Source organism: Elgaria multicarinata, chromosome 4, assembly GCF_023053635.1.
Source record: "Elgaria multicarinata webbii isolate HBS135686 ecotype San Diego chromosome 4, rElgMul1.1.pri, whole genome shotgun sequence".
In the NCBI taxonomy this organism is placed as follows: domain Eukaryota; kingdom Metazoa; phylum Chordata; class Lepidosauria; order Squamata; family Anguidae; genus Elgaria; species Elgaria multicarinata.
In genome coordinates this window covers 7,373,027-7,386,808 of record NC_086174.1, presented here as the reverse complement: position 1 = coordinate 7,386,808, position 13,782 = coordinate 7,373,027, and the positions used below count along the sequence as shown (strand labels likewise).

General features: G+C 47.9%; 1 protein-coding gene and 1 non-coding gene across 3 annotated transcripts in view; one reads left to right on the top strand and one right to left on the bottom strand.

Annotated features, from left to right (window-relative positions):
• CTSB (cathepsin B) overlaps positions 1-8,732 on the top strand; it is a 31,152-nt gene extending 22,420 nt beyond the window's left edge. For both annotated transcript variants that reach the window (XM_063123717.1, XM_063123716.1), the window contains 2 exons: positions 6,178-6,306; positions 7,245-8,732. In XM_063123717.1, the coding sequence (XP_062979787.1) occupies positions 6,178-6,306; positions 7,245-7,342 (227 nt within the window). In that variant the 3' untranslated portion in view covers positions 7,343-8,732. The remainder of the gene's footprint in view (positions 1-6,177; positions 6,307-7,244) is intronic.
• Positions 8,733-13,319: 4,587 nt separating this feature from the next.
• On the bottom strand, positions 13,320-13,393 carry TRNAT-UGU (transfer RNA threonine (anticodon UGU)). The gene has a single exon. It is a non-coding gene; the product is annotated as a tRNA-Thr (tRNA).
• Positions 13,394-13,782: the final 389 nt, after the last annotated feature.

Below are 13,782 nucleotides of genomic sequence, written 5' to 3'. Positions count from 1 at the left end.
AAGGACAGCCAATCTGGGGGTTACGGATGAATGCAGCAAATTCAAATTGGCTTTTAATGACATAGAATCATAGAATAGCAGAGTTGGAAGGGGCCTACAAGGCCATCGAGTCCAACCCCCTGCTCCATGCAGGAATCCACCCTAAAGCATCCCTGACAGAGGGTTGTCCAGCTGCCTCTTGAAGGCCTCTAGTGTGGGAGAGCCCACAACCTCACCAGGCAACTGATTTCACTGCTCTAACAGTCAGGAAGTTTTTCCTGATGTCTGGCTGGAATCTGGCTTCCTTTAACTTGAGCCCGTTATTCTGTGTCCTGCACTCTGGGAGGATCGAGAAGAGATCCTGGCCCTCCTCTGTGTGACAATCTTTTAAGTATTTGAAGAGTGCTCTCACGTCTCCCCTCAATCTTCTCTTCTCCAGGCTAAACATGCCCAGTTAATATTTACAATTGGGGTGCTGAGCACTCAACCACAAAGACTCACACGTGAAATATAAGATAGACGCAATATATTACAAATGTGGGTGTAATATATCCAATAGGGCTGTGCACGGACCCCCCGCTCCGCCCCACTTTAATCTGCCTAGGGGCCGCTGCAGAGCTCTGTCTCCGAATCGGAGCTCTGCAGAGGGGGGCGGCGCCAGGTAAAGCCCCCCTCCTTCCTCCCCCTTACCTGCTTCCATCCCGGCCCGCCGCCAGCTTCACTAGAGCCTGCGGTTCAACCAGGAACTGTAGGCCCCGCTTGCGGCCTACACTTCCGGGTTGAGCCACAGGCTCTAGTGAAGCCCGCAATGGACGCAGGTAAGACCCCCCTCCCCCTTGCCCCCTTACCCAGGTAACCACCCCCTCCTTCATCCCCCTTACATGCGTCCGTCCGCGGCCCCGCAGCTGCTTCAACTGAGCCCGAGGACTCAAACAGGAAGACCAGGCTGGTCTTCCTGTTTGAGTCCTCTGGCTCAGTTGAAGCAGCCACGGAGCCGCGGATGGATGCAGGTAAGAGCCCCTTGCCCCCTTACCTGGCTCTGCCGCTGTTGCCGCACGGGCGGCGGCGGCAGGGCCAAGTAAGCCCCCCTTACCTTTTTTGCAGAGCGCCGGATTGAGGCGAAGGATCCGCCTTCACCTCGATCCGCTCCGCGACGCTCTGCTGCTCCCCCGATCCTCTTCGCCTCCACCTTAAGGGAAGGCGAAGCACCCCAATCTGCTTCTGCTTCTCCGGTCCGAGGAGAAGCGGAGCACAGCCCTAATATCCGAGGAGTCTTCATCAGCTGGATGCTTGGCCCTCCAACGTTGTCTTGTAGTTTTCAGGTTAGGTCAGCCACATAATGCTCTCAGCTAGCTGATCTAAACATGAAAACTACAAGACAATGTTGGAGGGCTCCAAGCGTCCAACTGATGAAGACTCCTCGAAACGGGAATTGTACCGGACACCTGTTTTATTTAGAAGCCTAGAATTATTTAGACGCTTATTTAGACACCTAGAATTATTTAGACGCCTAGAATTGTGAATGTTTATTTAGACGCCCTGATTAGTGAATGTGTAGGGGGGATATAATTCTGTACTTTTACTACAAAAATATTTTTCCCATATGCTGTTTGGTAACATGTTCTTGAGACTTTATTGCTGACACATTGGACACAATTATTGTTATTGGGGTTTATTTAAATTTTCTATATAGTGGAGGCTTCTGCACTGTTGGATTTTTTTGGAGGGGTTTTAAGCAGTGTATCAGCAAGGAGAAAGTGTTTTGTATACTTGTTTACAAACTGTATATGTAAGAATACTGTATATATCACCCACATTTGTAATGTATTGCGTCTGTCTTATATTTCACGTGTGAGTCTTTGTGGTTGAGCGCTCAGCACCCCAGTCGTGTTTTTCCTGAATATTTACAACATTTCACAGTTAATGGATTCTGTTGGATCAGGAGGGATTGGGACAGAGTGCGGGGGGTAAGCATAAAAGTATTAAATTTGGATTCATTGGATACTTAATATCATATGCTTAGAGCAGTGGACGCTGGTGGCTCCAATGCCAAAGGGGAGGTGAATCCGCTCCTGGGTTTCAGTCGGAACAAGTCAGAGAGCTGAAGTAGCTCTCCGAGGTGCACGTATTTCCTTTAAAACCCAGAACGGACTCACTGCCTCACAGACATCGGAGTCACCAACCTCCACTGCTGATAGGTTATTGCTCAAAAATAAGACTGGAGACCAATTTTCCAAGCAAAACTTACAAAACGCCAGAAACTCAGAGGCTTGGCTTCACCGTCATGGAGCTGAAGGTGATGCAAGAAAGGTAAATGCTATTTTGGGCTGCATTAGTAGAAGTATAGCTTCCAAATCACGTGAGGTACTGGTTCCTCTCTATTCGGCCCCTGTTAGGCCTCATCTTGAGTATTGCGTCCAGTTCTGGGCTCCACAATTCAAGAAGGACGCAGACAAGCTGGAGCGTGTTCAGAGGAGGGCAACCAGGATGATCAGGGGTCTGGAAACAAAGCCCTATGAAGAGAGACTGAAAGAACTGGGCATGTTTAGCCTGGAGAAGAGAAGTTTGAGGGGAGACATGAGAGCACTCTTCAAAGACTTGAAAGGTTGTCACACAGAGGAGGGCCAGGGTCTCTTCTCGATCCTCCCAGAGTGCAGGGCACGGAATAACGGGCTCAAGTTAAAGGAAGCCAGATTCCAGCTGGACAGCAGGAAAAACTTCCTGACTGTTAGAGCAGTACGACAATGGAATCAGTTGCCTGGTGAGGTTGTGGCCTCTCCCACACTAGAGGCCTTCCAGAGGCAGCTGGATAACCATCTGTCAGAGATGCTTTAGGGTGGATTCCTACATTGAGCAGGGGGTTGGAATCGATGGCCTTGTAGGCCCCTTCCAACTCTGCTATTCTATGATTCTATGATCTCACATCCAGAACTGCTTAGTTTCATCAGTCTAGCTGCATTACACCTCCCCAGACCACACCCTGCAACCATACTTCTGAATTTGTGGTCGGTGCTAACCTTCCTAATTTCAGATCTAGATGCTTGGTTGCTCACTTAGAAGCTCTGTTTTCTATGACCGTGGCCGCCTTCACACAGCACGACAAGCCCGGATTCTTATTTATTTATTTATTTATTTATTTATTTATTTATTTATTTATTTATTTATTTATTTATTACACTTATATACCGCTCCCATAGCCAGGGCTCTCTGGGTGGTTTACAAAAACCGCCCAGAGTGGAGGAGGACCTTAGATGTTGAACGTAGTGACCGGGTAGATTCATGTCGGGAGAGGCGTTCCATCAGGTATTGTGGTCCCAAGCTGTGTAAGGCTTTATAGGTCAAAGCCAGCACCTTGAATTGGGCTCGGAAACATACAGGCAGCCAGTGCAAGTGGACCAGAGCAGGTGTTATATGGTCAAACCTTCTGGTTCCCAAAATCAATCTAGCCGCTGCATTTTGCACGAGCTGCAGCTTCCAAACCGTCTTCAAAGGCAGCATGGACAACTGAAGCCAGGTTATCCCTGTCTAGATAGGGGCTCTTAAGAGAGCATGCTGACGCTTGCTGCTTGCTCACTCCCATTTCCTTCCGTGTTTCTTCTCACATGTGAACCAGAAACTCTGGATTGTCTAGGGACATAAGGACATAAGAGCCCTGATGCTGGATCAGACCAAGGGTCCATCTAGTCCAGCACTCTATTCACACAGTGGCCAACCAGCTGCCCATGGGAAACCCACAAGCAGGACACAGTGAAACAGCACCTTCCCACCCATGTTCCCCAGCAACTGGTGTAACATAGGCTTACTGCCTCTGCTACTGGAGGTTGCACATTATTATTATTATTATTATTATTTATTTATATAGCACCATCAATGTACATGGTGCTGTACAGAGTAAAACAGTAAATAGCAAGACCCTGCCGCATAGGCTTACAATCTAATAAAATCATAGTAAAACAATAAGGAGGGGAAGAGAATGCAAACAGGTACAGGGTAGGGTAAGCAGGCACTGGGTAGGGAAAAACTAACAGTAGAAAGTAACAGTAGAAGTCTGCACAACATAGCCATCAGGACTAGTAGCCACTGACAGCCTTCTCTTCTAACCCCCTTTTATCCACCCCCTTTTAAAGCCATACAAATTGGTGACCATCGCTGCATCTTGTGGTAGTGAGTTCCATATTTTAACTTTGTGCTTTGTGAAGAAGTGCTTCCTTTTATTTGTCCTGGATCTCCCACCAAGCTTCATGCGATGACCCCAGGTTCTAGTATTTTGGAGAGAGGGAGAAAAATGTCTCCCTGTCCACATTCTCCACACCATGCATGATTTTGTACACCTCTGTCATGTCTCCCCTTCGCCTCCTTTTTTTCCAAGCTAATAACATCGTAATAAGCCATGAACAAACCATGGCTTGTCTGGAGTGAGACAAGCCAGAGTTCCTGGTCTGCCCATCACAGTGAAGCTATGGATGGAAGCTCTGTGGTTTGTTTTGCTCCTCCTACTTGCAGGTAGAGTCAAGTGGGAGGGATTGAGCAGCATTAGATCAGCATGCTGGCTTGTTCACGAAATGCCACAATTCTGGCTTACTTTGCTTTATTCATTTCCAGCATTTCCCCCCTGCTCTTCAGTTGTTGTTGTTTTAAAAAGTCTTCTACAGCAGCTTAAAAAGATGACTAATAAGACTGTCCCTGCTCTCGGGTTTGCAATCTAAAAAACATGACACAAAAGGAAAAGGCGTTGGGAGGGAGGAGGAAAATTGTCCTGTGCAGATGGGGTGGGGGGCAGGGAGAAACTCCACAGTGCTTCCAAGAGATTGCGTGTGCCAAGGCACACATATTTAAAGGCAGATAACTTTTGATCGAAAGGCTTTTCGAGTTGAAAAGCATTAAGACTTGTCCAAGTCATGAATTCTTTAATCTCCCTTTAACATCAGGGTGCAGCTTGAGCGTAAAATAGCAGGCGTATCCTGTACCCGCCTAACCAATGGCAAATTGTGGGTGAATTAATTCACCCATGGTTTGCTGCAGCGCTTGCTGTGCATTTGCTGGGGCCGTTTTTGGGGTTGCTACTTGAGGTTCAAACCCGAACACTGGAGGTTAAACAACCCACAGTTAACCTAACAACTAACTGTAGGTTAACTGTGTGAGTTTGCATATTCAAAATGGCAGCGGCGACCACCATGGCAAATTGTGGGTTGATTAATCCACTATTTGCTGCCATTACGTTTGAACGGGCCTCTAGTGTCTCATCTGAACATACTGGCTGCGTTCAGACAACACAATAGTCAATGGTCAGGTAATAATCAACTCGACATTTATCTAGGGGATACTCCCCACACAACATGATAATAACCATGGTATGGATTAGCAGCGATTCTCAACCTTTTTTGCTCCATTCCCCCCTTTCACCGTTGATCAGAATATAATTCCCCCTTCCCCAAGATAGTCTAACTCAAAAGGTGCATTCCAAATAATATGCATATAACATTGAAAAACTTTTATTTTTTTCTATATCAGTCCCATTTAAAGGGGCAACGCAAAGCATGACCCCTTTTACATTCTCAACTCCCATGCTTTGCATTGCCCCTTTAAATGGGAAGCTTGAAACTTCTAGGATTGCGAGGGAGGGAGGGAAAAGAGAGCAAAGGCCTGGCTTTTGCAGACGACATGACACTTTTCTGGGACGGTTTTTAATAACATGTGTTGGAAGACATAATCTACAGGACATCATACTTTGCTGAATAGTGGTCCCAATTCCCCCCCTAGGAACCCTAAAATTCCCCCCTTGTTGAGAACCCATGAAATAGGATCAGGATTGAGTTGACTATTAGTCCACGCTGTGTTGACTCACTCATTCCCCCGCCCTCTCTCCCTCCTACAGTCCTCCCGCTAGTATCCCATCAGCCATTGCTGCTGAAAATCTCTCCTGAAGGCTGGACTAGAGCGGCAGCCACCGCTTTAACCACTCTTGCCTTGCAACTCTGTGGCTCAGAAAAATAACCAACGGTGCCCTCCAAACAACACGACAACCCAACAGTGCTTCAAGCACCCAACTCTACGCAGCGTTGGCTATTTTGACCAAATAACCATTGTTTATCGTGTTGTCTGAACCCATTCACTGTTTGGGGACCTCAGTAAGGGAACCCTTCTGCTTGCAGTTGAAGGGCGTAGTGATTCTCTTTTCTCCGTTCCCCCACCCTGCAGGTGTCTATCAGCACGTCTCTGGCGAAGCACTTGGCGGGCACGCGATCCGAATCCTTGGCTGGGGTGTCGAGAGCGGCACCCCCTACTGGCTGGTGGCCAATTCTTGGAACACCGACTGGGGCGATAACGGTAAGCATTGCGAATCCTGCACCAACCAACCCCACCCACCCCCGACATATGGGCACTGGTGTACGTCGCACAACTCTGTTAAAATGTGCAAAAAATCCTTTGCGTCCTTCCTGTTCGGGGAGGAAGCTTCCCCCTAGCCACTGGGAATCTTCCTTTAACTGCCTTGCTGACCGGGAATTGTAACAGGCATTGACTACAGTAGATTTAAAACAGTTCTTCATAAACCAGGAGGGACTAGAAACTGGAAAGGAAAAAAAATCAAACTGAAGTTTGGGTGCCACGTTCTGTGCTTCTGCGGGATCCAGCATAAACAGGCAGGCCTGGCCTTAATCCCAACCTGTCTCTAATGTCAAAATTCACCTTTTGCCTAAAGGGAACGCTCAGTTATGCTCAAGCTATTGCTCTGACAGAGCTATTATTATTATTATCATCATCGTCATCTATATACCACCCCATAGTCGAAGTTCTCTGGGCAGTTTACAAAGACGTTGAACATTAAAAACCGATATACACAATTTAAAAAGGATAAAAACAGACAATATCTATTTAAAGCAACTATTCTGGGGTCAGATAAAAAACTCAGCATATGCCTGGGAGAAGAGAAAAGTCTTGACCTGGTGCCAAAAAGATAACAGTGTTGGTGCCAGGCAGGCCTTGTTGGGTAGATCGTTCCATAGTTGGGGGCCACCACTGAAAAGGCCCTCTCCCTTGTTGCCGTCCTCCGAGCTTCCCTTGGGGTAGGCACCCAGAGGAGGACCTTAGATGCTGAATGTAGTGTACGGGTAGGTTCCTATCGGGAAAGGCGTTTCGCCAGGTGTTGTGGTCCCGAGCCTTGTAAGGCTTTATAGGTTAAAACCAGCACCGGCTCGGAAATGTACAGGCAGCCAATGCAAGCAGTGGGGCAACTTCGCCAAGACCAGTCTCTCAATTTCTCCCAGGCTTCTTCAAAATCCTCCGCGGCGAGGACCACTGCGGCATCGAATCGGAGGTCGTCGCTGGAATCCCCAAACTGAGCGAGTACTGGATGCGCCTGTAACCTCGTTGCTGTTCGCAAGGATCCAGCCCCTTCTGCAAATAATCAATACCTGTGGAGATAGAAGCTGTGGTTGCAAACGTCCCGTGCGCCTAAGGCATTTTAGACTTCAGCGTCTTCTTTTTTTATTATTAAAGCCTTTTAAAAAGTCTTTTTGGGGGTGGGTGGGATTGTACAGGGCTGTCGTCTCCAGCGTGAAGCGCCAGACAAAATGGCAGGCGAGGCCACTGAAACGGAAGCGACGGTACTATAAATTGGGCAGCTCTGGAGCAAAGAAAGAGCCTTGCCGTGAGCAGAAGGCCGTGAACCTTCCCAGCTTCGCCACCTAAGCGACGCTGCCCTGCGATCAGTTTTGATGGCCCCAAACCTCCGAAGGTGTCTCTCGAAGCATAACTACCACAGAGCCGAGTTGTCAGGGGTGTCTTTAGGGTGCCCCGAGGAGCCATAGCGTCGTGCCAAGAGCTAAAGCACCCTTCTGCCATGCTTCCAATGCAGTTGGGGGTTAGTCGTGTGAACGTAACTGTCTCACGTGTGTCATTTCAAGGAACGGCATCCGAAGGGGATGCAGGAGTGGTGTGCCTAGAGAGGCAAGGGCATCCCTGGTTCTTGCCTTTTTCTGGCTCTTTTGCCGTCTCCGCCTGTGCCTGACCGGGCAGCCAAGAAAAGGCCTTATTTCAGATTGAACCCCAAACTCTTAACAATGCAGCGGGCGGAGAAGTCGTTCCGTGGCTGCTGGCCTCAACACTAAACCTCCATTCTTACTTAGACTTGGCTTTTCTGGATCGCAGGTCCCTCAATCGGTTAGTGTTGGAGATTTCTATTCTAATTTTACTTTGAAAAGGGTAAAGCAGAAATGGAAGATACCCGTTCTTTTATTATTATTATTTTTAAAAACCACGTCTTTAGTGTTCACTACTGCGTTTTATTTTTCGCCATACCCTGTTTGGAATTCTGCACTAGCTGGACTTGCACGTGAACAGCTGACGGCTGCCGTGTTTTAAATCTTTTTCTTTTCTTTTTTTACTATTGCAAATTAGCAACAGCGAAAGAAAAAAAGACTGAAGATGCAGTTCGAACGGGTAGGGAATGTGACAAAATGAGTGGGGTATGGATCCAGCCGTTGGTCATCCCTTGAGTTGAACCATTGAAATCAGTGGGATTTAGTCATGACCAACTTCAGTCCTATTGATTTCCGCAGGTCTGCTCTGACTAAATCCATCCATACACTCATTCTTTCAGTATCTTCTGGCTTCAAATAAATAGTACTTGTTCAATGCAAAAGGTCTTCTACGTTTGGCTGCAGGTAGAAATCATGAGTTTTTATTGATGTGACTTAGTGTCTTCCCCCCCCTCACTTGCTCCAATAATAAAGGCCTCTTATCACTTGTCTACAGTAAGGGCTTTTATTTCTTCCCCGCTGATGGCCAGAAATGCCCACTTTCCTTCCTGACACCCACATGTATCATCCTTGCCCTGCAACTTCTGCAAGTGGCAACGTGCTGTCACTCCTGAAGTTTTAGGTACAGTGGTGAGTTGTGTTACATTCTCAGGGCATGTCTCCACCTCTGACGGCTCTCGCCGGGTGGCAAATGGACGGGGCTAATTGTGTGACTCGATGTTAAAGGGCTGCTAATTTCAGAACCGTTTGCAACACTAGGCACACTTAAAAGCTCTGTACAAATGGAGCAGTCACAATCATAGAATCATAGACCAGTAGACTTGAAAGGGGCCTATAAGGCCATCGAGTCCAACCCCCTTGATCACTGCAGGAATCCACCTGAAAGCATCCCTGACACATGGTTGTCCAGCTGCAAATGCCTCTAGTGTGAGAGAGGCCACGACCTCCCTAGGTCATTGGTTCCATTGTCGTACTGCTCTAACGGTCAGGAAGTTTTTCCTGATGTCCAGCCGGAATCTGGCTTCCTTTAACTTGAGCTCATTAGTCTGTGTCCTGCACTCTGGGAGGATCGAGAAGAGATCTTGGCCCTCCTCTGTGTGACAGCCTTTCAAGTATTTGAAGAGTGCTCTCATGTCTCCCCTCCATCTTCTCTTCTCCAGGCTAAACATGCCCAGTTCTGTCAGTCTCTCTTCATAGGGCTTTGTTTCCAGACCCCTGATCATCCTGGTTGTCCTCCTCTGAACACGCTCCAGCTTGTCTGCATCCTTCTTGAAGTGACGCCCAGAACTGGATGCAATAGTCAAGCTCAAAAACCAGGGCAGGATCTACACTAATGCTTTAAAGGAGTTTATAACAGTTTTGACAACTGTTGGGGCCCAGGACACACTCCATATACTGTTTTCAAAACTCTTATAAAGCTTTTTTAAAAGCGCTTTAAAGGAGTAATGTAGCTGCAGCCCAGATCTATGTAAGCAAAACCAGATCTATGGTGCTAATGCAGTGAAGGGACTTGTGCCTGCCCTGACTGAGCCCACCCACCTCCCCACCTTCAAGAGCACAGGACGAGCGTGTGTTCTTGTTATTCTCCACAGTATGCTGAAATCACTTCTGCTCTATCAGTGTTCCAGGGCAGAGCCAGCTGAACCTAAAACTCATTTTTTTTCACTGCCAGAAAAAGAATACTTCCATCTGAGGGTGTGGGTAGAGAAGCACCGTCATCCAGGAGAAAGGCTTGCTACCATTAATGGGTAATAACTTACCCACAATACTGGCTCTGTCTGAAAGTACCCCATTGGCACACATAATCCCGCACTCCAAAAAGTCTCTCATCAGCCCTAGTGCTACGTAGAGGATTGAAACGTCGCAGCACCCAGAGACGCAAATTAACACAGCTCCCTGTTTGCAACTCTGAAGCGACGCAGCACCGGAGCGAACACCACATCAGAAAGCTGAGTTAAGGCAGCATTAAGGAAGCGCAGAGATGTCTCTCAACAGGAACGCTAGGGCAAGGAGTGGAAGGATGAGGGAAGGGGCAGCCGGGTCACCCGCATGTCCAGGATTTAACGCAGAGGCACATTGCAAAGCAAGAGCCTGGGAGCTGCTTTAACGAAAAAGAACGGCGTAAAAAGTCTCTCCGGTACTGCGGCTTTTCCAGGCGGGAGTGCGCTGGCCATGATGTCATGTGCCACAAACAACCTCATGACGCGCGCTGGGGGGGGGGGGGAGAGAATGAAGGCAGCCCCCGAGCGAGTGTTGGCTGTCCCTTGCTTTCCAGTCTCTGAGGGCTCATCTACACCAAGCAGGATATTGCACTACGAAAGTGGTATATAAAAGGCAGGAGCCACACTACTGCTTTATAGAGGTATTGAAGTGTACTAATGGTTGGGGCCCATTGACACATGCCATATACCGCTTTCATACCACTATATCCTGCTTGGTGTGGCTCCTGCCTTTTATATACCGCTTTCATAGTGGAATATTATTATTATTATTGGTGTAGATCTGGCCTGAGTCTAGAGCCCTAAATTGCAGAGTCCTAACTAAACCTGTTAAGGCAGAGTTGCCGAATCCCTTCCACCTCCAAGGATGAAATCCATTTTGGAGCAGCTTTTGCCTTCCAGTGGTGCACAGGGGCAAAGGCAAAAGGGGCAAAGTTTTCATTATAGTTCATCTCAAAGCGTTGACTGGCAGTAATTATGATTTAGGGCAGGTATTACAACCTATTTTATTTTTTAAAAAACCCAAACCTTTTAGAATTGGGGGGAGGGGATCTTGCACAAAAGCCAGAAACCACCCAAGGGTCAGTGGTTGGGGAACTAAGTGTCACCATCTGGGGAGCCCTAAGAGCGGGGTTCAGTCCATGGGTTGGGGGTTCAGCACCCTCCCCGTTTTTAAGGAGTGGCCAATTAAGACGCATTGCTTACGCTGTACCATTTCACTCTTGGCCGAACTGCACTGGGGCTTGGCGGTCTTCTGTGACCTCTTCTGGGGTCGCCAACATGGTGTTGTGAGCACCAGTACACATGCAGATGCTTCCCTTCTTTACCCACAAAGGCCCCCTGCTCCTCCCGAGTTTTAAATTTCGTAGACCTTTTGTTTTTATTTTGGGCCAAGTTGCAAAATGAACTGCCTCCCTTTCAGATAAGTGCCATCTTTATTTTCCCAGAATGCCTCTAGGCCCCAACAGCCTGTGACATGAGTGTCTTGTGATTGGCTCACTCACCTTGGTAGCCATTTTATGAATGCCCCTCCCCGGACACATGACAATTCCTCAAAATACTACGAAACGCATTCACCAGCCCCAAAAGATCGGGGGACCCCATTGCCTACTACAAAATTCGAATCTCTGCGATCCGCTGCTGTCTTCTTACAATTACAAAGCAACGCAGACCACACGCCACCCCTGTACAATTTTAGTTGTGCCTTATCTGTTAAGATGTTCCATTCATTTATTACGTTTTAGTATGGCCCCCATAGGCAAAACTCTCGGGGTGGTTTACAAAACGATGTCCTGTTTTAAAGGCTTAAAGAAGACACATCATGTCAGGGCAAAGGTCCTCCTTTGCAGTAACCATAGCAGACAGTCTCCTGTTCGATAGTCTAGCCATGCAAAAGCTTCAGGGACCAACCCAGCCTTAAGAATTTGGCTGCAGGATAGTGCAACTATTTCTGCTTGCATTTCCCTGTTTGACGCAACTAAGCTTAAAGAAAACCCTTTATTTGTCATGCAGAGAAGATTAAGCTCTTCTTTGGGGCCAGGAGGTCAGCTTCTGGAACAGGCTTCCCAGTCTCACAAATCCCCAGTTAAAAGATATTGGTGTGGAATACACAAAAACACACACACAAAGAACTGGGCATGTTTAGCCTGGAGAAGATAAGATTGAGGGGAGACATGAGAGCACTCTTCAAATGCTTAAAAGGTTGTCGCACAGAGGTGGGCCAGGATCTCTTCTCGATCCTCCTAGAGTGCAGGACACGGAATAACGGGCTCAAGTTAAAGGAAGCCAGATTCCAGCTGGACATCAGGAAAAATTTCCTGACTGTTAGAGCAGTATGACAATGGAACCAATGACCTAGGGAGGTTGTGGCCTCTCCCACACTAGAGGCCTTCAAGAGGCAGCTGGACAACCCTCTGTCAGGGATGCTTTAGGGTGGATTCCTGCATTGAGCAGGGGGTTGGACTCGATGGCCTTGTAGGACCCTTCCAACTCTGCTATTCTATGAAAACATGTACCCCCTCATTAGCACGCTCCAGGAGTAATACAAAATTAGCGTACAGGAACTGCCATCTATAGGGATGGGTTTGAAGTCACATGAATATAAGAAGTGCCATGCTGGATCAGACCAAGGGTCCATCTAGAGCATCATCAGACACAGAGTGGGGGGATTGCGTCCCCTCCTGTCACTTCTCCACCCCCGCTTTTGTCCATCATTACTTCCTTTTTTTCCTGGAAAGGAAAGAGGAAGTAAACAAAGACCACGTGGCCCATTCAGGGGCCATTTTTATTGCGCCGCTTTTCCTGCACACAGCAGGAGATGGCGACACATTCTGTTTTTTAAAAAACCAAGTCGGATTAAATGGGAGGCACAAGAGAGGCTGACGGCGTCATCTAAAGGACACGCGCACGTCTCTAAGTGGGCAGTAGTGAGTGTGCAATAAAACGCTCATCTGTTGAACCTCTGAATCTAGCACTCTGTTCACACAGTGGTCAACCAGCTGTCGAACAGGGACCAACAAACAGGACATGGTACAACAACACCCACCCATGTTTCTAAGCAACTGGTGCATATGGGCTTACTGCCTTGGATACTGGAGATGGCACCTAGCCATCAGGACTAGTAGCCATTGATAGCCACCTCCGACCCCAGGCCCTCGCCAGACCTGTGAAAATAGGGCAACCCAGCCACTCACTGCCCTGCGCTTCATCACCAGCACCACAAAATCCCTTGCAATATTGCAGACAGAACTCTAGGAACATAAGACAACTTATACTGCATTGGTCCACCTAGCCCAGTATTGTCGACACTGACCGGCAGCAACGGCTCTCCGGGGTTTCAGGCAGGAGATTTCCCAGCCCTACCTGGAGGTTGCCAGGGTTTGAACCTGGGACCTTCTGCACACAAAGCAGATGCTCTACCAGCTGAGCTATAGCTCTGTCTAAACTTAGCATTCAAGGCCTTTTCAAACGATCCTTGGTTCAATCCATCCACTAAAGTGAACAGCTGCCGCCACTTAATTCGCCCGACTCAAGAAAAATTGTGGGCTTTACTGAACCACGCACAAAAAAAGGGTCATCGTTTTGGGGGTGTTGAATTTGAACACATTCATAGAATCATAGGCCACAGCTAGACCTAAGGTTTATCTTGGGATCATCCAGGGTTCATCCCTGCCTGAGCACTGGATCCCCTGTGTGTCACCTAGATGAACAGGTTTGACCCCTGGATGGTCCAGGGATAAACCTTAGATCTAGCTGTAGCCATAGAATCATAGAATAGCAGAGTCGGAAGGGGCCTACAAGGCCATCGAGTCCAACCCCCTGCTCAG